The sequence below is a fragment of the Centroberyx gerrardi genome, chromosome 14 (assembly GCF_048128805.1).
Source record: "Centroberyx gerrardi isolate f3 chromosome 14, fCenGer3.hap1.cur.20231027, whole genome shotgun sequence".
Classification (NCBI taxonomy): domain Eukaryota; kingdom Metazoa; phylum Chordata; class Actinopteri; order Beryciformes; family Berycidae; genus Centroberyx; species Centroberyx gerrardi.
Window position 1 is genome coordinate 19,741,263 of NC_136010.1, and position 23,544 is coordinate 19,764,806.

Sequence of the window (23,544 nt, forward strand, 5' to 3'; positions counted from 1 at the left end):
TGTTAGCAACTAGAATACAGTCCTGCTGTGACAGCCGAGGGTCACACAGAGTGTAGTGGGACTCCAAATACACCTCAGCACTGCAGATCATTTACATGTCTATATGGTTTGATTGACATGGTCCGCTCTCTTCATGTGATGCTCTTTTGGCGGTTTGCGATGTAGTGGCTTTTGATTGACAGCAAAGCATCGCCTTGAATGTGGCATTGTATAAAGAAGTGAATGCCCAGGAGGAATATGTCACCATACATATTTACCATCGTTATTCATACGGAAATACCAAGTCATGCAGCCAGGTGCACAGTTTATGAGCAAATTATAGTGTTATTAGATTTTTTTTTTGTTGTTGGCTTTTTACACCATAACCTATTGCAATTAGCTGAATTGCTCTCTCAGAAAAAAGCTAAAAATTTAAAGTGGCTTTCAATGCTTAACTGTTCTGGGAAAATTATGAAGCAGATTGTTGCTGCTACTGCTGAGTAACTGTCATTATAATAACGATGAAGCTAAAAAGTTGATTATATTCACTGCAGCAGCCAGATTACATGGTGTATTTTGTTCAGTTTTATTCTACAAAGCGATATTATGTACTGTTACCATTGTTAATGATTACACACTATATATAGACCTCCTGCATATTGCAACTGATCCCCGTGTGACCAATTAATCAACATAAAAGGCGCTGCCACTGTAGTTCAAAGTATTTGTAATAATTCAATATAATGGTCTGCCTCTCCTGTCCAAGAAATCATTTTTAATTGTCTCATTAGAAGATGCTGTAGCAGTGGATTGGAGAAAACAACAATAGTTCTGTTTCCACTCTACTGCCGCAGATCTTTGAAGCTTTCCACTTACCTGTGCAAAGCTCTGAGCCCAGACGTCCTTTTTGTAACCACAGCAACCTGGCTGGCTCTTTGAAATCTCTACAAAAATAGCATATTACCAAGTGCTCTTTGAAGGAGGAAGCCTAATATCATGCAACACTCAACAATACAAAACATTCACCTCATTAAAAATTATTGTCACCAAAGGATTCTGAGCTTGTAGCGGTTCTTTTCAACTGTACGACTAATTGCTGGAATGAATTTTAATGAGAGATAGTTTGGCCATGATATGAATAGGCTATCTTGCAGAGGGTGCGCTATCCAAAGGGTGGGCCATGCAGCTTGGGGAAAGTTGATGTTAACTAGGTTTGTTTTGTTTGGATCACTAAAACTCATCAGCCACCTGCAATACTTTACAGGCCTGTTTGCATGTAAGAAGCAGGAGACCTGTGACTGATACTGTTAATGACACTGTAATCTACAATACAACAGCAGGAAAGTGGTTCTTACTGCACAACAAGATCGAGCAGAAAGAGAACAGTTTATGTTATATGCTAACAAAACAAATAAGACGTGTTCACTTACTTTAGATGGAAAAAAACATGCATTTCTTTGAGTTCTTTGAGTGCAGAGACCAGACAGGCCAGCTAGGGCGAGATGGTGGGCGGGGCGCGATGATGGACAGCGCGGAAGAGCCAATGAAAAGCTTCCTGTGAAAAAAAAAACACAAAACATTACGCACGTTTCATTTCCGCGTTCAAACTCGCGTCAGGGAAGTGAAGAAATAAACACACACGACACTAAGCAACACTAAACACTGTAGGGAAATGTTTCGGTTGTTTCACGGTACAAAAACTCGAGTGAACCTGTCAGCTTTCTTCCCTAAAAGCCCGTCCATGTCTACGCAGTCCGGTCCGGCCGATAAAAACAGCGACAACAGGTCGGTTCACTCCGACGGCGTCGAAGAGGTTCACAACGTCCCAATGCATGTCATTATAAGGCCGATCCCTCCTGTACTGGACGAGCACAAACTTCAGAGCCTTATGAACACAATAAAGGTAAAACATATATACATATTTACTGTTTTGTCGGTGTGTTTGAAGACAGCTCTGTTAATTTATAGAGAGGTGGCTGTAGTTAAAAATGACATTAAAGAGAGACGAGCTCGAATAGGAAGAGATAGTAGCCTACCTGCCTGGTCTACAATGATGCTATATGGAAAATTACTGTTATATTCCTACAGGGTCACATAGTGTGTCTGTTGTAGGCCTACTCTAAACTATGAGTTTATAGTGACCTTGTATTTGGCTTTTATATTATTATTTTTTTATCTCATGGTATCATTATAAAATGTCTGTAATATTCATAGGAACATAGGTGGTATTTTTATCTCCTATGATATCACTATAGTATTCCTATAATATTCCTATAGGAACATAGAGTGTGTCTGTGATACACTAGCATTACTATGGTATTCCTGTAGGGACTTGCAGTGTGTCTGTGTTATTTGTGTAGTATCTTTCTATGAAGAGCAAAGAGATGGCTTCCTTTGATGAGAAGTAATTCAGTTTTGTGAAGTATCTGTGACCACCAGTCAAAAAAGATCAATACTGGCACATCTTAATGATGTATAATGATGAAATAATGAATCACATAAATTCAGGTACAAAGAAAAAGCATGTATCCTTCTGAAGGATAGTATCCTTCTAAAATTGATTATAGTTCTTTTTCGTAAGAGAGTTTAAAGTGGCAATAAAGATAGAGGCTCGAACAGATAGTTACATTTGTCATTTTACACATCAGATCCCAGTGGGTTGTTATCATGCATGTTGCTCATCATTTCCACTGCATACATTTCTTTTGAATGACACACTTGCCTAATGCTCCATGCACCTATGAATTAATTGACATTGATCTTTTCCTCCAGGAGACAGCAGACATCAACACCGTTCCTCCGATCGATGTCCTCTGGATCAAAGGTAGAGAAGGGGGAAATTACTACTACTCTTTTGGAGGCTGTCACAGGTTCGCTGCGTACCAGAGGCTGAACATGACAACGATCCCAGCCAAGATCTTCAAATCAAACATCTCAGACCTTAGGACCTACTTGGGTGCCTCGACGCCTGATCTGCTGTGAGGCTGCAGTAGTCTGGGTTGTTTAACAGACATGCTCAGTTAGCTCACGCCTGTTGAAGTTAGACTGCATTTGTATTTCATAAGTGGGCACATTTATATTTTCCCTTCAGGAGTGATGATTCAATTGCAGCTGATGACTGCAGAGCAAAGTGTGCACCAGCAGGGGGAAATGTAACTCTTTAGTTATTGTACACAAGACACTTTCCTGTTCAGGAAGCTGCAGCTGAAGACACATTATTATCAGACCTATAATTACTTAATGAATTAATGTTGAGTAAGGTCTATTCAAAACAGATTCCATATTTAGCATTGTCCTTTATGTATCGGATAGATACTGTGCAAAAATGTAAAGAAAAATGTATGTTGTAGATGGAATAGCAGGCTGGCCTGGTTCTGCTCTGTCAACCAACATCTGGAGGTGTGTGTGTGTGTGTGTGTGTGTGTGCGCGCGCGTGTGTGTGTGTGTGTGTGTTTTGTGTAAGTTTCACATTCTACCAAGTAAGTGTTTATTTGTCATTCCCTCGTACATAAAAAGTAACTTAAATATTAAATTCTCTGCCGTTATTCTCTTCTGCATGTGGCTGAAAAGCCGTTTCCTATAGTAGATGTAATATTTCTATTGCCATAGGGATATAGTTGAGTGGTACAACCCAGGGAGAAGGTTTGTGTATTTTGTGCCACTTTTTCAACAGCACAACAAGGCAGCATAATGTAAAGGAGCCTATAGATAGACCAGATGGGTTGTAGGAGGGGTCAGGTGTCATGAGAACACAGTGCCGGGATCAGGCTGACTGGGAAAAGACCGTCTTCACTCCATGTTACAGTACGGGCTATTTTGAGACAGGCGTTGGAGTCTTGCCCCTTCCTCCCATCATCAGTCTTACCCAGCCGCCGTCTGTAAAAAGGATGCCTCATGTTAACCTTCTACCCCCTTCCAGATTGTGTTTTGCCCAACTAAAGAGGAGAATGAGAAGCAGTCTTTCCTCTGGGATGGCAGGGCTGAGGGTGAATTCATAAGAAAACCCCCCTTCTAAAACAAGACCCTTTCTCTCACATCCTTGATCTTGACTGACAGGGTGAATGACATCAGGTCAAATTTAATTACATACACATTGTTGTAAATAAGCCATAACATTATGATATGCTTGACCAATGCATGGCACTGCAGTCCTTGGCGCATTTATTTAAAAGAGTACGCATTCCAGCACAATACATTGCACAGAAATTGGTCCTTTGCATTCCTTAATCATGCCAAAACTTAATGATTTGTCCTGCAGATACGATGAAGAATCTTATTAAGTGAATGCATCACTGTGGAGTATTTTACATAATAGCCTGTTTGTTGGTGCAGACCTTGAGACCGGCCTTGCTTACTAAGTCAGTCGGCTCCCCTGCCTGCATCATAGAGGAAGGAACTGCAGCAGAGCAGAATAATACCAGGTAAACTATACATCGCAGGTCATTACGCAGAGACGAGGCCTTTCCTACATCAGTACCCTCACAATGCGAGCTCCGACCCGCCTGATGGCGTCCCTCTGTGGCCATCGAGGAAGTGAGGGGAGACCCGGGGCAGTCTTTACCGGCGAGGCCCTGAAGGACTGTAAATTTCTCCAATGAATCGTCGCGTGTGAGAAGATTTCCTGTGGCTCCCTCACTGTCTGGAAGTAACCATATCCTCAAAGGGTTTTTGACACGCAAAACCGGTATGAAAAAAAACACTGCACCTGTTACTTTGGGGAGCCGTTTCCATGGGTGGTTCTCTACGCTTCATCTTTGAGGATTTAAACGGATCAAGGGGGTTTAGGGGCCAAGAAGCGGAAATGTTTCAGGTCATTTTTGATAAATGGTTTATTGCCATGTCACACTCCTGCCCTCTGTGCTTTTTGCCATTTGGAATTGTTTTGTTCAATGATGACTTTCACCAGACTAACTTATGCTGAGTTCAGTTACTGTTTATTTGTGTAGTTGTAATTTACTTGCAGTGTTTTTTTCTTAAAGATTTATTGGGCAGGTTAGGATTGGAACCTAGGATGTATGCGCTTCACCCAGCTGAGCCACCAGGATTATTCCTCTTTAATGTTTTCACAAACATCCATAGAAAGAGTCCATATAAAGAAATTATCCAACTGGACACTGTGAGGCTCTCCTGAAAATGTAATCACATCTTTATATTTCTTACAGTTTTTGCAAATAGGCTTATAGGAGTGAACAACACGTCTATAGAAAGCGCTCTACCCTCTTTTTGTCTCTCTGTCACTGGTGGGTCTGTAACGTGATCCAGTACAGTGGCGGAATAAAACTACCAAGATCTTACCAAGCTCTACCTAGGGGTGTTTAAACGCACCCTTGATCCTCGCTCCCCTGTAGAGTCTGTCTAAATTTAAAACGAAAGCTGGAAAGTGATCTCTGGTTAGCCAGCTCACCCATTTGTTCCACTTGGGGAGGCATTACAGCCGCAGTCCTTTTGAAGGAGGTTCAGCGTAGGTGTTTGAGGAGATGATGTCTTCTCACAGCTCCCTATCCGGAATTCCATCAGACTACCGGCCGCTACAGGCGTGTAATTTGCGCCAGATTTGCAATGCTGTACTCAACCTCCGACCTCCCTGCTGCACAGACACGCATTGTGCACCAACCTCCCCACCTCTGGTTAACACAACTCTATGTAGCTTGATGTGATTTTTTTTTTATTTGGCATGCTCCCACAACTTGTATTAGATGTGTAATTCAGATTTGATCAGCATAGACAATAGATCTTCATTTAAAATACAGTTATTGTAAATTATAAGTGATAACCTGTCGCTATCATACCATACACTACCAGTCAAAAGTTTGAACACACCACATTTTTCTTTATTTACTATTTTCTACATTTAAGAATAATAGTAAAGACATCAAAACTATAAAATAACACAAATGGAATTATGCAGTGACCAAAAAAGTGTTAAACAAATCAAAACTGTCTCATATTTTAGATTCTTTAATGTAGCCGCCCTTTGCCTTGATGGAAAGGCAAATGCTTTGGAAAGAAATTCATACATAGGCACCAACTTCACTATTTATGTTTGTCTAAGAAACAAATTTCAAGCATTTAAGCATAAGCCTTTAGGTCAAAATGGCTTTAAGATAATGAAAAACATAGTACATTCAATCAGGTGTGTCCAAACTTTTGACTGGTAGTGTATGTACATACATGTATATATCGTACCACATTTATTGTATTCTTTGTTTTAACGGTACAGCTAATTAAAACTTTAAGAAAAGACATAAAACATTTTGTCTGTGAATAGGCCTCTGTCTCTCTCACAAGTTTCCCCTGACCCGTCGGAGGATGGTTCAGTGGGACTCAGTACGGGACGCTCTCCTCTGAAATATGCAGTGGCACAGACATGGCAGACAGCTTTCCGCTCTGCGCTCCGCGGCTCAGACAGAGCTGCTGTTCTCAGCGCTCTCTGAAGCAAAACAACACAGGACTCTGCGGGTGGCGAAGCCAACAGGCTGTTGCCTCATCACTATGGATGAATGGCAGCACTTCTTCCGGATGAGCATAAGAGCCTTCCAAAATCCCATGAAATATGAGTGTTGTTCTAAGAAAGCGTGGCTTAACCTTCCATGACTCAGTCCCAAGTCAACATGCTCATACACACACACACACATACACACACACACACACGGAGAGAGAGAGAGAAACGTACTGCTTAAGGCATACACATGCTCACACAGCACAAATATAGGCTACAAACACAATGATAAATTCTGACTAAGCCTCCATGTGTCATGGTATGGGTGTTAACCATATGGCCACTGAAGCTATACAACATAATTTACTGACTGATAGTTGAGAGAATAACACTTGTTAACCCCATCCAGTGCCTATAAGGTTTGCTTTATGTAAAATTGCATGTCATTGCTGGGATATTGGATATCACAACAGAGATAGACAAGTTAAAAGTTGTATCATTTTATGGAGATCTTGCGTAGTTTCAGCAGTGCAGTTTGTTGTAAATGTTTTGTATTTGTATGGAGTTAAATCTCTCTGAATAATTGTTTGCAAGTCCACACATTCACGTGCCTTTGCCACGTCAGATTCCTGTGTTTGGTTCAGGTCCTTTGAAAGACCTCAGTGCTGCTTCACCAGCCAGTCTTGGTGTCTGACAGCATTGTTGATGCAGCTGAGGTACATTGAAGTGGTTGGATGAGCCGGTGGCTGTGGCTGGAGGGGACGTGTGTCGGATCTGGTCTCTGGTGACGTGGCTGTTAGGGGTTAGGAGGTTCTAAATCAGCCATTTGCCCTCCCACTTTGTTTTTTCAAACCCAGACCAACAAGAAAATAAATCCTTGCCATTCCAGGATCACTCCTGGACATCTGCTCAGTGTTTATTTACTCACACTTCACTTTCTCCCTCTGCCTAACCCATGCTGCTCAGCATGAGGCAAGGGCAGCTACTGATACAAGACCATAGGAAAATTTAGATATAACAAGTATATAGAAACTCCAGGAAATAGGTACGATATCAATTCTACAATGTAAGTTTTGTCAGCATTCAGTAAAAGAGAGCCTATAGGCCAATATGTTGATGTGCATTAGTGGCAGAAAAAGGTAAATTGGGCTTCCTGAAAAGATATTCAAAGATACAAAGAACAGAAGTGAACTCCTTACATTTGAGACTTGACAGTTTCCATTGGAAATTTGAGAGTTGACAATACAAACATAATCACATGCACTTCAATACTCCAAGCGCCTGCGTAATTGCGGACAAAATTGTTATGAAATTGATTTAACTCGTGTCCTCAGGTTGTTTTAATCAAGGTGACAATGAAGGAATGAGTGGCAAGCTGATATTATAGCTATTTATTATGGAAAAAGCGCCATTTTGCGCCTTGACTATATGGCCCAGTTAAAATCAAGGTAAATAAACCTCAGCGGGTGGCAGCACCATAAACATGTCAAGCAAACACAAGGTAACTGTCAAAAAGCAATTAAAAACCAACACTTCTCTTTCTTTATGGGATTAAAATTAAAATACCCTAGATGAGAATTTTGCAAGTTTATAATCATGCATCTGACTTTTAATTGATATCATGAATTAGGCGAGAGAGTCCTGCAGCTACAGCTATATAGGTAGCTATAAGTATATTCTATATCTCGCTGAAATATAGTTTGGGTGAAATAAGAAATATAGACAGCATTAATTTCTCTCTCCAAAAATGAAACCATAAAACCTATAAACATATAATAATAATTTTTTTTTTTAAATTAAAATTTATATAAGCGTGCTGTTATTGATAATTAATTACCCAAACGAAAAATCACTAGGCCTATAATGTTTCTTTAATTTTCCTACAGGGGCTTAGGCTACTTTCGTTGTGATAATTGTAGTATAGGTGCATATCCTTCTAAATTGTATTCTAGGATTGCTATAGTTCTTTTTATGAGGGTAGACTCCTTTTGGCAACTCCTCCCATCCAGCTATAAGAGTCCAGCTGACCAGGTAGTCCGGGTCCATTCGTTCAACAGGCCAAAGAAAGTCGACTCCTGACTGATGAGAGGTCGGTCAGTTATATCAGAACCGTCGTGGATTATTTTCAGCGGTTCTGTGCAGCCTTCGTTCAATACTGAGATGGCTCTATAGGGTTAGACCTAGAGGACTGATTTTACAGAGAGGATTTCTGCAGTTATTTCGGGCTAGGATCGGCAAACTTTTGATGATGACTTTCGCCATGCTGCGGCCTATGGCGACGCACTTGATCTACTCGGACCTCAGCATGATGTCCGAGGATGATGAAAACCGCAGCGAGAGCGACGGCAGCTCGGATCAAAGTTACGGAGTTTGTTCCACCACCGAAAAACGACGAAGGCTTTCACGAAAATCGGAAGGAGGCAACGTTGTGATTATAAAACAGAGGAACGCAGCTAATGCCCGGGAGAGAGACCGGACCCAAAGCGTCAACACTGCTTTCACGGCACTTCGGACTCTGATTCCCACCGAGCCGGTGGACAGAAAGCTCTCGAAGATAGAAACTCTTCGCTTGGCGTCCAGCTACATTTCCCACTTGGCCAACGTGCTTCTTCTGGGAGACGGCGGCAGCGGTGATGGACAGCCGTGTCTCGGTGCGGTCTATGCGCAAGGAGAGAGCGGCGCAAAGCAGCCGCGGACCATCTGCACCTTCTGTTTGAGCAACCAGAGGAAAGGGGTAATTACTGCTATTTAGATCATATTTTCAACCAAACAGCCCAAAGCCCCAGTGCAGCTTAAATACAATTGATGTGTTAAAATATGCTAAATATGACGCAGTGGCTGGTTATTGGCATGAAATAGGCCAATCATCTCTGAGACCAGACACTATTTGTTGGTTTTGATAATGTTTTATAGGGGTGTAGTGTCTCGTGCAGTATCTGTTTACCTTTTAGTCATACCCATTGTTATTGTACTCCATTATTTTGTCTTGGGTGTGTGTGCGTAAAAAGCACTTTTACGCACTGTCTCTCATGACGCACGCCTTCCTCACACAGCTGTAGATGGTTATCGCTATAACCTCTTTACCTAATAGTTCACACTACTATAGTGCACAACGTAACACAATAACATACAGCATAACTCTCAGCATCCTTTTGGAATTTGATACACCAAATACTAGTGAGCTAGCTCATGGTTCCTTGTTACCTTAAAAATATAACGATGCGCTTGTCAGTGGGTTGGTAATTTGTATAAATTATCTTGAAATGATTTATTAGATATGCTGTCATTGCCCTAGAAAATAAATCTGTTGAAGTCTGGGGCAGATAAATTAAATATGCTTAAATAAAAAATAATGAAAATGCTGAATCTGTCATTTTGTCCAAGGCGTTGTGGCATTGTATGACTAATTGATTTCCATTTCTTTTTTCCAGATAAAGGATGGCAAAGACTGTTTAAAAATGCGAGGGCTGGGCTCCCTGCGAATGAGACGCTGATTGAAGACCAGTGAATGATCAGCAACCTGAAAATCCTCATAGACTTTCTCAGGGAAGAATCAAAGCTGGTTTAACAGAGCGCGCGCGCGCACAGACACACACGCACACACACACAAACACACTTGCTGGATAAAATAACGGAACCAAAGAGACTATTTATACTTGAGTGAGAAATTAGGCATGAGCCTTTCAAAAATGCAGTGCATTTGTTTAGAGTTTATGACTTTTTGGAGCATGAATGCAAAAGTTTAAAATAAAATATATTTTTATCAAAATGAAAGCTGATTTTCTTCCTGACTCTTGATTATTTTTGATGAAATAAAGTTTATCCCATGCTGACAAGAAATCACTTGTAACACTATAGTAAGTTTGTTAACAATTGAAGAAATACTTGTAAAAGCAAATTAAGTTTTAGCCTTGTCTGAACATATTTCTGATTTATGTGGTTACAGTGGGATGTGAATGGAAAGCTACATGACTATATAAAAGAGACTCTATAAGAAAAAATAGAAGAAAAAGAACAAAATGAGATGTGCTGTCTTTTTGGGAGAAACAAGTATAGCATCTATCTATTGAGACCTCCTCTATTTCTGCTAGTTGGGTGGTAGCTATATAAGGAAGGGTGCTGTTATTTTATAACAAGCAGTTCAGAGCATGCAGTGAAAAAAAAGACTGGTCCCCACCCAAACACTTGACTACTTCAGCTCTTATGAAGACTCCCATGCAAAGTTTCTTTTTGTTCGACAGCCTAATGCTCAATGAATATCTTTATCTTCAGCTCCATTTGCAAACATCGATCCTCCATATCACCAAATTAGAAATGTGAAATGGCTTTTATGTGACAACACCCACCACCCGCCCACACACACACACACACACACACACACACACACACACACATTCCATTCCATTGTTTCCAATAGCGTTGCCAAGAAGTTGTTTATGAAGCCCGTGGAGCCACAGCAAAGGGTCAGGGTTTCTGGTGTCATTGACTGGTGTATTTTTTGCAAATCTCACGGTTGCTGTTTTTTGAAGTCTGTTATCGATTAGTCACGGCAAATAGTAGCCCTCACTCTGCTCTGAGCCCCCAACACAGCTGTTGGTATGTCAAAGGGATAAATCACTGCTGTGGGCCCAATGGACAGGGAGAGATGGGGTGAGAGGTCGGAGGTCATGGTGGAGCACAGAAGTGAAACCCTGCTGACATCTAATGATGGAGACTGATGCTGATATAATTCTGGTGTCGACTGTGAAAATACTTATCTTTCTATAATTTCAGGATACTGTATCTTATTAGTAGATACGGTTTGATTAGTAGAGTTCACACATCTGCACTTCCCAGGTTCACTTTCACCCTTAAATAGACATCCAGCCCTGAGCATCATGATTCATAATACAGACTGGCTGGATCATAATTACATGTTTATTGTATCTAGTAAAACATTTGGCAGTGACATTTTTGCAATCTTACATATCCATAAATAATTGCATTTTGTTTTATAATTTATTAAACATTTATTCACTAACAATATGACCAGTTGCAGAATGCAGAAAAGGTTTTGCATTTTCTACTGTATTTGCTATATTCTCTTGCAACACAGTCTCCATAGCAAAGAACTAACTTAGACCAAAATGTTTCTTAACTAGTCAATTGAAATTGGGCTGCTAAGCAAAAGCAGTCTCCGTGGGGCTCTTTCTTTCTTTCTTCTCCAGTCAGAAAAAGTCACTGTAGTGATCGGTCCAACAGGCAGACTGTGGCTCAGACACACAGACAGTTGAGACCAGTGCTCACAAGTTCCTGTCTGGGATCACTTTGAATCAGATTGCAGACTTAGTCCTGAAAATGACAGAGGAAGGCTCCCTGGTGACAGGGGAGGCGATATGGAAAGTGAATTTCAAGGCAGTTAAAGGTGCTTGCTGGGGGTCTGAGCCACCCCCCTCCCCACCTCCCTCCCCACCTGTCCTGTCAGGCTAATTAGAATTTGCTGTGCTAAGTCCTTCATGCTCGGGCCCAGGCCTCCTGGAATGGCTCCCTGAGGTTCCCCCCGGCAGGAAGATGTCACGGAGGCACAGGAAGGGAAAACATGCACGGCCGACCCCTCTGAGCTCCTCTCTGTGCGGCAGGCTTTGGGTCAGCGCCAGTCTTGACATCATCCGGCGCTGGGACCCAGATGTACGGCTCTCTGGTGGTACTTCCAGAGCGAGTGAACGAAACTGAGTTTTCAACAAATTCGGAGGGAGACCTTTTCCAAGATGACAGGTAGAAATTGATGACAGAGGCCATAAGAAGAGAAGGGGAGAAAAGCAAAGGCAGCAAATAAGGTCACTGTGGATCTGCTTAACATGTCTGACAGGCAAGGATATGGATCCACCTGGGGGACGGCTGCAAACGTTTATACTTTACTACTTCACTTTGGTGAGTTTTTTTCTTCCTCGGAAGCTTGCATCTCCCAGCTGCCCAAAGAGATTTTGTGCCGGAAGAATTTCAGCGGGGGTGAAATAAAGCTAGACGGCGGTTCCACCTCCCCCTGCCACTTCTATGACCTGAGATGAAAAATGGCCTACATGTGTGCTCTATTGTTTGTGGAAGATGGAAAATACAAAACAAAAGGAGAGGAAACCCTCGTTACTTTTTCTCTTTTACTTCTGCCATATTGTTTGTCTTATTTAGTTGGATGAACATGTGACAGTGACAACTTTCTTTATGATTTTCAGTAGATATGAGTACATCGTTTGGATCAGAGATGGTTGCACTTTTATATAATAAAGTTTAGTTTGTCTCTATTATGTTGTCATACAGAAGCTCAAGGCTATATTCTACATCTTAGTGACATGACAGATTAAAGTTTTAGTTTTCTTGTTTCTAGCTTTTGGAGAGAGTTATTCATGCACAAATATCAAACAAATTGTCACTGAGTAGTAGGCCTATTCCCCTTTAATGACTAATTATGATAAGGTGATACAAATAAATAACTTTTGCACAAGTAAAGCATTCCGAAGTAGAAAAGGGAACATTTACGATGCACCTGGTGAGGAATAGCACTATAAAAAAAACTTGAACTTAAAAGCCATCTTTATATAGTAAACACAAATCACTGCTCTGTCAGCACTGGCTGCTCAAACGTGTTCCTACCCTCACCTTACCCAAAAAAAAGGAAAAACTAAAATAGATGATCCAGAAAAGGGAAGGAAGTCAAACGTTTTTTCAACATCATGTGGGAGCGCAGCCCTGATTCCCAGATGGGTGCTTACCTTCAGCGTTTTGTAGCCCAGAGAGTCTTTCTAAAGAGCTCTTTATGGAAACAAACCTGCACATGGGGTAATATTTTAATAGCATCCTCTCTCAGCTTGAAGCAAAGTCTATTTCACCACGTTTCAAACGCTCACTGACTGGGGAGATGGCCCCCTCGCTCAGCCTGCATGTCAAAGATATTAATGGCTGTGAGACACTTGGTGTTTTTCCCTGTCCTGAGACTTGGATACCCTGCTTCCGACCGTACATGACCGCTTTTCCAGAGGAGGAGGAGGAGGAAGTCTGCCTGACCATCAGCTGAGGTTCTGTGGGGAGAAGAGAGTGTCTGAGGAGCAGGTTGCGTCTGAGGCCATTCTCCCAAACATACAGGAACAATTGTTTTCCTGTGCCAGAGAGTTTGGCAGGGCCTGGAGACAGGGGAGGATGATGGAGGGCTGTGCATGGATAGTGAATGGAGGAGGGTGGAGGGAGAGAGGGAGGGGGTGTTCAGAGAATAGAGGAACTCCCAGAGAAGAAATTACGGAACAATGCAGACCATCGTAACGCAGCTCTGTTCTGGTGCAGGCTTGGACGACCCGCCCAGCACTCAGCAGCCTGCCAAAGCCCAGAGGCAGAGGTGAGAATCCAGTAATAGTGACTCAAAGGCTTTGCTTCCTTAAACAAACAATTGAACAATGTGATTCAGCCCTATGGCCGCAATTCCTTCACAAAAGCAGGAACGCTTTTAGCCAAATGCAGTGGTCTTGTAACAATCAACAGCATCCTAAGAACAACTGTATTACCCAGATCAAACATGTTGCATGGATTCAAGAAAAATAATCATAAACTCGAAGAATATGAAAATGAGAATTGACACCAAGAGCATGTGTTGCTGTGTGTGTTTATTTGTGTGTTATGCATGAGTGAAATGTGTGTACATTAAGGTGAGACCAAGATATCGGTTTGCCGATATATCAGGCCGATATTGCCCTTTTACTGAATATTGGATATCGGCCAGTCAGTGCTGATATGATGGAGGTTCCTCCCGGAACACAGCTACATAAAAACAGTCTGCAAACCTGCAATGGAAATTTATTTTTGCACATTTCATTTATTAATGTGCATGTTCAAAATTGTATTTTGTAAAGTAATTATTTATTTTAAGACGGTAATGTATCACAGAGTCTCCCCTACTATGGTCACCCTGCCTTACAGAGCTGCTAACCTTAAAAGAATTTCATTAGTCTGGGTTTCATTGGAGAATTTTACTGTCACATGATGGTTTTAATGTTGTTTCTGTTTCTTTTCCATACGGCTAAAAATACAATTCTGGGAGAAGCACTGAATTTTGTAATTTTTGGCATGAAAATTATCAAATTTAAAAACATTGAGAAGTGACTTAAAATATCGTCTATCAGCCACTTCAGTGCAGAAAGATTGGTATTGGTATCTGCCTTCCAAAAGCCTTATCGGTCAAAGCGTAGTAAACATGCGCAGCCTTCATGGGAAAATCTCCCTGCACTGGGCCTAAGGGAGAGACGGCGGAACCATTGGGACATTTCATTTCAGCACAAGAGCAAACAGTCAGAGGATTTCCTCAATCAGAGGCTGCAGAGTGTGCAATGAACAACCTCGCTGACAGAAACATGGAGACCTACACATGCAGCTGGGCATGCTAACAACCTCTGGGACTTACTGTAGTATGCAACACACTGTAGCTACAATATGGAGAGTCAGAACCAAACAGACACGTACATGCACACACCACACACCACACACCACACACGTGCATTTACTCACATATTTCAAACCATCAGAGAATCGCAACTTTGATGACTAAGGATTCCTCCAAGCTAATCTCAAACTAACGTGGACGGTTTTCAGACGAGGTTTGTCCAATCACTGACCTTCGATAATACATTATCACTTTTTCCGGAGTATAACACATACTTTGCACCAACTGTAAAATTCCCTTGTGCTTGATTAAAGTGTGTTTTACTGAGCACAACACTGGGACACCTGGACATTTGCATGGCCTAACAAGTGAAAAATAATTTTGAAAATGTGTTACAAGCATCACCACAAAGATAATGGAGAACACATTTACTGGATTATGTAGAAATGTGGAGTATCATACTTTTCTGTCTGCAATTGCTCACTGTTGCCTGTTCTAAAGCTAAAAACACTCACAGCTGCAGTTACAGGCTTGCAATAGGAAGTGGCCAAGCATCCTCATTTCCACTGATGTTATTTGGTCCTCAATAACTTTCTACCTCCCTGCCGCTCATTGTGTCAGCTGCTGCTGAATGAGGCATTGTTTAATCCAGATGGTGGAATCCAAAGACCTCACTCTTCCCTTTTCCATAAAGCCAGTCTCCTATTAATAACCATATATCTGCCTCCTTTGTCAACAAGAGCGACACATACAAATAATATGGTTGAAGGGAGACAATGGGGAGTTCCCTGGGATGAAAACAACAGGATAAGCCAGCCTCTGGTGTGTGTTTGATGTGAGCCTGCTGACTGCTCTGTGTAAGACAGTCAGTCTTGGAGAGTCTTCTGGAAGAGACCCACTGACCTGCTGCTGCTGTATGGAAGTGACCCGCACCTCAAACACATTTTCCACATTTTATAGTCCTAATATAGACTATTTGAAAATGAGTTAATAATACAGTAATGATGCACTGTTCACAAACAGGCGTAACAACTACGACCACCACATGGTGGCATATTTCCCCCACAAAAAGATACTGAATGCATCTTATTGTACAACACCTTGTTGAACTTAAATATGCCCCTTGACAGGAAATCCTACTTCCATTTCTGTAAAACTGAAATCAATCTTCAGTCAGCTCACGTAAGCGACAGATGAACTGTAAAAGATGTCCAAGATTGTTTTGTTCATTGAGGTGAGTAGACTTGGAGTAATTAAAATTCATGTTTTATTGACAATTCGATCATATAACAAACAAAAGTTGTTTAACGTAATGTGCTTGTTTAAACCAGAGACCGTGTCAATGACATGATATACTCTGATGTGTGTTTTATTCTGCCAAAACATTATTATTTATTCTGGTTTGTCTCTCTCAGCTGCTGTTGGTGCATTCAGCAACACAGAGTCCGATAGAAATCCAAGAAGACTGCAATGAAGATGTTTCTCTGCCGTGTCCAGGTATCAACGGCACCAACTTCCGCGCAGTGACATGGTATAAGGTCAGTCATGTCCAGGCAGAAATATACTGTTTGTCTCAATCATTTAGTACTAAATTTAAGGTGCAATAAACGTAAATTTTTTATTTTTTTTTTCACTTTGTGTGTCACTGACTTTCATTTAATTTGATTTATTATTGTGAAAAAAGGTGCCATCATCCATGTTATTTTTCACTTTGAACAGTTCATCAACCAGAAACAAGTTGGCATCGTCAGGAAGAGTGGCAGTAGGATCCAGCACTTTAACTTCTCTCGGACCGCCAGATTTGGACAGGACCACAGTTTGTTCCTTCCCAGTCTGACACCTGGAGACTCAGGGACCTACGAGTGTGGCATCGGGGCAAATGTAGGGGGAAAAAACTTAAACACCAAAATCCTCCTCACTGTTCCAGGTGCGTTTATTACTGTTACCACCATCCTTGGCAAAATATATAAATTTTCAATGAGAGGATTAGACCAGATAAGGTGAGCTTTTTCATATCTTGGCTCTTCATTTCTAATGCTACAGTGACACGGAGATTGTAGCAGCTACGTAGGAAACAGTGTATTTTCCTCCATATTTTAAGAACAGTTTGCAGTATATTTTGTACATGGTATGTCTTTTTCCAGGTGCCAAAGTACTTGAGCACAAAAAGACCATATTAAGTAATCATTGTTAATATGTCATCAAAATTCTTGACATGCAATGGCTTTAGCAAGTTTCCATCCTTTAAAAACCAACAAACTGTAACTTATTTCCAGGTGCTTTTTCAGTCAGTGATACAACCTAACTGCATTTCAGTGTTTCACTATATAAGAACTAAGCTGTGGATTACATTCTGCTCTAAATGACCCTGGTGTTTTATGGATCATATGGACAAATTCCTGTAAGTGTCTGAGAAACCATCAAGCCTCTGCTAACGAGTTTCAAGATAGAAATCCCTTACTAGTAGTTTCTCTTGAGTAATTTGCCCACACAGTTCAGGAGGAATAAATAAGTGAAAGGACAAAATGACTGTGAATGATGCCTGTAATGAAGCTCCATCACAGGAGCTTGATTCTTTTTGGGTGGGTTGATACTTTAGACCTTTTTTGATTGAGCATGTATTGCATGACACCACCTTAATAATAACAAGCAGAATGTGGATGACAGCTGGCGTCTCATACAGACACACTACTGAAATAAAATGAGTTTAGTTTGCTTGTAGACCAATTCCAATATGATTGGTCACATTGGCCATTGGTGGCTTCTTTGATTGGACATTGATTCTTTATGATGAAGGCTATGAGAGCAAAAGCGCATTTCACTTTCAGCAAAGGGTTTCCTTCTTCTATGTTCACCAAGTGCTGCTGAATACTTCCTTCTTGTAGACCAATCAATCACCCAAAAGCAAGAATCAAGAGTTTTTTGGTGTTTATTGATTGCAAACTCCTAGAAGTCATTGCATGTTGACAATTTTTGACAACACACTAAAAATGAGTACTTTATTTGACATAATCTTTATCCGTCCAAACGTCTGATAGACAAAGCAAATTAGATTTGTTTTGTTTCTCATCAGAGGAAATAATCTATGAACATAACACAACCTCATTTTCACAGTTTGAGTCTGCAAACAGCAGCACAGGCACAACGTGCAGAACTGCAACATCAAACAGCATGTCAGTCTTGTGAAGCCCACTCTAGCTTGCATCCATCTGCTCCAACACGCAATATTTTCCTTTCCTTTGTGACATTTTGAAGTTTTCCATACATAGTTTACCTATTCACCAGCTTTCTAAATGTCTAAATCTCTCTGACAAAATGATTGCTATATGAAAGTAAAAATCTAATAATAATAGTCTAATCTAATCTAATCTAATATAATAATTTCATTATGGAAAATTGTAAAAGCTGTCAGCTATTTAAAGACTTTTACTCAGAAAAACATGTTTGAGACTGCAATCATCTGTATTTTTGAAACAGTGAGATGCAAATATCAGATAATTTTTAATTTATAGCAGCCTGGACTGAAGCTCTTCATATGTACACTAATTTGTTTCCTGTCTTTTTGTTTTGTGTTATTCTTCTACAGACTGTGTGACGCAGGCTTACCTGACAACAGTGGCAGATAAGCTGAACATCACTGACACCAGCAGCTGCCCCATGCGCGTTGAGGAGCTGCCAGTCATGTGGAGCATTATAGGCTTCTTATTAATAGGCCTCGCCAAAATTGTTTTATCTCTAATCACCATTGGGGTAAATCAATATAATTTATCTGATTGCACTACATGGTTTTGTTACTGGTTATGAAATAATCCTGGTCTCATAGTTTGGTAGGCTGTCCCACAGTTTAAAACATTGTATTTCAAAATATATGCGTATATAAATATGATCAGGTGTGTTATTATCAAATTCTGGTTTATGCTACATGAAAAGTGAAATCAGCAGTTGGCACACAGACAGACTTTTTTATTGGTTGTTTTGTTTTTATTGATGAGACAAACATAGAAGAAGCTGCAATGCAGTATTAATATATACTATATTCTGTAGATGAGCAATGCCGTTATCAGTGTGGGTGCTGATAACAGTTCCACTGAATCAGGTGTAGGCGAGCTCACTCAAAGTTTCTCATCCTCTGAGGTTCCATTTCCTCTTAAGGGGCCTCTCTCCACTTCCAGGGTAATTTTGTGGGCGACCATTTTCCAAGTAAACAGTGTGCTTATGCTTTTTTTTTTTTTTTTTTTTTGGTAATCATTCAGGTTGTTCGAGCCATTCGCATCAAGTCCTCCAGACAACAACAGCAGAGGTGGCGAAGCTGACTATAACACCTCCTGTTTGAAAACATCACAGATGCTGTAAATACTGTAACTACAGGAGCAAATGCACATTGCTACAACATAAATGTGTCTCAGCTGAAAATCAGCTGAGATGACTATATTTTATTTTATTTTTATTTATTTTCTTTTACTTGTTTACGTTTTTGTAAGTACATACAGTATTTGGTGTAACAGTAGGAGAACAGAATCATGCATTCTTTGGCAAAGCCCAGTATGTAGAAACATGTCACTGCTGTGCAGAAAGGCCACACTGCCTTTTCTGCACTGAAGAGGTCAGTTCAACTAAGTTTGTCATAAAGAAACAAAAATAAGAGGATGTAATGTGCAGACAGAGGAAATATGACTATCACACTCATTACATTACACACACACACACACACACACACACACACACACACACACACAAACTGCTCCAGGAAAGTAACCGCCAGCTATTGTTAAGGCTCAAAACTTAAATATATTTTGTGTATATTGATGATGTTGTGATATTCAACAGCATGATTTAAATTACAAAGTGCAGTGATAAATGGGAATTCTCTTGGTGTGTTTCATTATGCTGTTGTTAAATGTATACAAATTGCTTTGGTTTGTCTTTTATGGTGAAAATGGCTTGTGGTTTTCATACCGTGTGCTATACTTTAGGTTCCTGTCGTGAATGTAGTCCAAAAGGAAATGACAGCACTCAAGAAACAGTGTCACTCTGCAGTTCTATTTTGCCACTACAATATCAGCAATATATCCTTTTAATATATCTCAACAAGAATCGTTATCAGTAATTCCACAGTTTCTTCTTTGATTGACACATTAAGTCCTCTTGAGGTTAAACAGTAAAACTAAAAGTCAACTATTTTCTGTGTGCTCTCGAGCCTCTATTGACTTTTCTCTGTTGGGGGTGTAAAGTCACCCAGCTGCGTTAGATACTGTCCTGCTGAGGGCGGCAGACATCGACAGTAACATGCACTGATCACACAGGAGTGAATTTGACCTCCTCTGGTTTCCAACTTCAGAATAATGTATGAAATGCATTACATGGATCACTGCCTATTGCGAGTATCGATTGGAGACCACATGAGAAGGTGAGGCGGCTCGCCGAGGGGAACTCCTTTTGAAAAAATGTGCACAGATCACCACCTGCTGGCAATTCTTTAGATAACGCCGGCACAGTCAGACAAAATCAAACATCACCTCCATCATCAGGACTTATGTAACAGGATGATTTTCAAAAAGATAACAGGGGGCAACCGTAACCTCCAGGTTAGAGAAGCAGGCTTGTGGCTGGAAGGTTGTCTGTTCAAATCTATAGACCGTCTGGGGAAAATGTGTTTGGGGAAAGTGAGTCAGTGACGCTCTCTCCTCCCTCAAACTACTGTTGAGGTGCCGTTGAGCAAGGCACTGAACCCCCCAACTCCTCCAGTGGAGCTACAAGGTGTGAATGTGTGTAACTGTGAATGTGAAGCTGTGAGTTGCTTAACTTTTTCAGGATAAATGAAGGTTAGAAAATAAATCAAAAGGAAGATAAAGGTAATCCTTGCACAATATCACACAAGAGACTATTGTGAGGAAAGATGAGCTCTTTATTCAGGTGGTAATTATAATTAGGGCAATTCATACAGGTTAATTGAAGGGCTTCCCTAACTAAGCATTAGGCACTTCGCAGTAGTGCAGACAATATTAAAATCTCTGACAGAGCTGAAGAGCTGCTTATTCATATAAAAATCGATCATGGACCAAAATTATATTTACTATCTTGTTGCTATGCGAGACGTGTAAAGAAGCAAATAATTACTCTGGTGGCAAACATTTCAGAAATCCAGTCCCAGTTTGGCTGCATGTCCTGCGGCTATAATGTTGTGGAGGAATTACCTTTCTGTTATGTGCTGAAATTCACTCATGCTGGTATTAATGCAGTCTGACAGCAGGTCAGATACAATGGATCATTACATCAACTACGTTTTTTCATCATCGTCTATTTGCAACTCATACTTTACTCCAGAATTGAATGTTCTGACAAAATACCTTTCTTGTGAATATCTTGAATTATACTGGAGCACAAATTCACATTTTAAAATGTTTAAACATCTTCATTTGAATCTACCTCTTCGCGGCAGCTTTGTTTGATATATTTGAAATCCTTGTAGTCTAACACTAAAATATATGGCTATAATCTTGGCTTGTGACATAGTTCACAAAACAAAAAGAAGCCTAATTGTACACAAACCAACCCACCCACCAACAGTTGCAGTAAGTAAGACAATATTGATTCTTTTGCACATATAGTGCACACTGTGCATAGCCTGGGTGTGATCTGTATTAGGATTAGTTGTGTCTGTTTCTGGGTTTAATCTCTATATATCACATAAGACATACATTTTCAACAACTTTTCAGTATTTAGGGTTAGGGTTTAGAGTTGTATTTACAATGGAAACTGCATCCACTAGTGAAGCAGCACAGGATTTCCTTGAAGGTTTTGCGCATCTCCATACTGCGGAAGGCATAGATGACGGGGTCAATAACAGAGTTGCACATGATGAGGACCAAGTAGGTGGTGAAATGAGACATGTAGCACACACAGTAGGGGTTGTTGGGGCAGGCGATGAGGAGGATCAGGTGGAGGAAGAAGGGCGCCCAGCAGCAGACAAAGACCCCGAGGAGGATGGTGATGGTGACGGCTCCCTTCTTGCAGGTCCGCTGGGGCACCACATCCTCCGCAGGCAGGGCAGCGATGCGCTTGATGTGCAGCCTGGCCAGAAGGAACATGTGCATGTAGAGTGTTGCCATAAGCACCAGCATGGTAAAAAACATGGTGATAAGACACACTATGACCGTCTTGCTCTCGGAGTAGACTATGAAGACTATACCGCAGACCACACAGCCCAACCAGATGCTCCCTATGGCCAGAAGAGCTCGCTGGACTGTCACGATGCTGTGGTAGCGCAGAGCGTAGAAGATGGTCACGTAGCGCTCAACGGCGATGGCCAGCAGGTTGCAGATGGAGGCAACCAGGGAGATGCAAATCATGGAGTCGAAGAAGTTGTCCATGAGCTCGATGAAGCGGTCGCCCACAACTAGGAGGTGGTCATTCAGGGCGGCGATGACAACCGTCTCCAAAGAGTTGGAGACACTCACCAACATGTCAGCAGCGGCGAGGCTGCACAAGAAGAAGTACATGGGGGAGTGGAGGTTCTTGTTCTTCACCACTGCAGTGATGACCAGAATGTTCTCCAGGAGGCTGACGATCCCCAGCGTCAGAAACACCTCCGCCTGGATCTGGACCTGCTGGCACAGTCCAGGAGCTGTACGGTTCCCCGGTGAAGCTTCACCGTCTGCAGGCTCCCCGGTGTCATTGAGGCGAAGCTCTCCCCGCAGAGGCTGTCGGTAGGAGTTATTCATCAGGTGAAGGTTTTGAAAAGAGCAATGTCGGGATGCTGCGGTGAGTCAGATGCACCCCAGAGCTTCTCCTTTATGTCCTTTCTCCAGTGATCCTGTGCTGCTGGTCCTGGTCCTCACATCCTCGGAGAAGACCCAGACTCAGAGGAGGGTGGATGTCTGCTCTCTTTTGAGCCTTGTGTGACCCTTTACGCAAGCAAGCACCCCCCCTCATCAATCTGAACACAAGGAACAAGCTCATCCAATGAGCTTTATGAATAAACAGAGCATGCGTAGGTACACAATACACACACATACATACCAAATGCATATGCATACAAAGACCCACAAACACACACACAAGCAAGACAAAGCAGAACCAGAGAAATCTAAAATGTATAGGCCTACGTGGGATGAAAGTCGATGGGATTCCTTTGACCTGACCTGAAATGAAAGACACAAAAAAGACACTTTGTTGTAAATGAAAGTCAGGCTTTTCTATTTTCTTTATTTTGAATTTAATGTTGGGTTATTCCACAAAAATGAGACAAACCAGCGCAATTGTTGTTTTTAACACGTAGGTCAACCTGCAAATGAGCAAATGTTCACTTCACCTGATTAAATACCAAATCAATCACTCTAATTGTATTTGACTGCCTACATGGAGAGGAAAACAAAAAACACCCAGTCAACGGCAAGACTTATATTGAATTGATTGGTGTATGACATTTTCATGCGTAGCGACAAAGGCGCAAATATGTATAAAGGACAGAGAGTGTGGAGTGAACATTTTCTGGATCATGACCTGGGATTTACCTGCAAAGAAATAAAGCACAAGGAGTGAACGAAGCTTTCATGACTTCATACTTTCTGCTGAATAAACAAACCTTCAATATTTCCTTCAACATAACAGTCTGAATTTGATAGTTCAATTATAAAATCCTGTTTACATCCTTTAGATGGAGAAGGAAGGGCTCATTCCCCAGAGGGAGAATGTCTTCTGCAGAGGTGAGCAGGCCAATAACCG

General features: G+C 41.3%; 4 protein-coding genes across 4 annotated transcripts; 3 read left to right on the forward strand and 1 right to left on the reverse strand.

Moving 5' to 3' along the window:
* The first annotated feature begins 1,601 nt into the window (after positions 1–1,601).
* Positions 1,602–3,511, forward strand: srxn1 (sulfiredoxin 1 homolog (S. cerevisiae)). The gene is made up of 2 exons (XM_071921450.2): positions 1,602–1,882; positions 2,752–3,511. Exons 1-2 carry the CDS (start codon positions 1,652–1,654, stop codon positions 2,959–2,961), a joined length of 441 nt encoding a protein of 146 aa, XP_071777551.2. The 5' UTR covers positions 1,602–1,651; the 3' UTR covers positions 2,962–3,511.
* Positions 3,512–8,501: 4,990 nt separating this feature from the next.
* tcf15 (transcription factor 15) lies at positions 8,502–10,084 on the forward strand. The gene is made up of 2 exons (XM_071921440.2): positions 8,502–9,152; positions 9,850–10,084. Exons 1-2 carry the CDS (start codon positions 8,664–8,666, stop codon positions 9,910–9,912), a joined length of 552 nt encoding a protein of 183 aa, XP_071777541.1. The 5' UTR covers positions 8,502–8,663; the 3' UTR covers positions 9,913–10,084.
* Positions 10,085–15,972: 5,888 nt separating this feature from the next.
* On the forward strand, positions 15,973–21,033 carry LOC139928797 (uncharacterized). Its single transcript, XM_071921454.2, has 5 exons — positions 15,973–16,053; positions 16,235–16,357; positions 16,539–16,746; positions 18,406–18,569; positions 19,073–21,033. The coding sequence occupies exons 1-5, from the start codon at positions 16,027–16,029 to the stop codon at positions 19,130–19,132; spliced, it is 582 nt and encodes a 193-aa protein (XP_071777555.1). The 5' UTR covers positions 15,973–16,026; the 3' UTR covers positions 19,133–21,033.
* Positions 21,034–21,545: 512 nt separating this feature from the next.
* On the reverse strand, positions 21,546–22,541 carry mc3r (melanocortin 3 receptor). The gene has a single exon (XM_071921400.1). It carries the CDS (start codon positions 22,539–22,541, stop codon positions 21,546–21,548), a length of 996 nt encoding a protein of 331 aa, XP_071777501.1.
* Between the last annotated feature and the right edge of the window lie 1,003 nt (positions 22,542–23,544).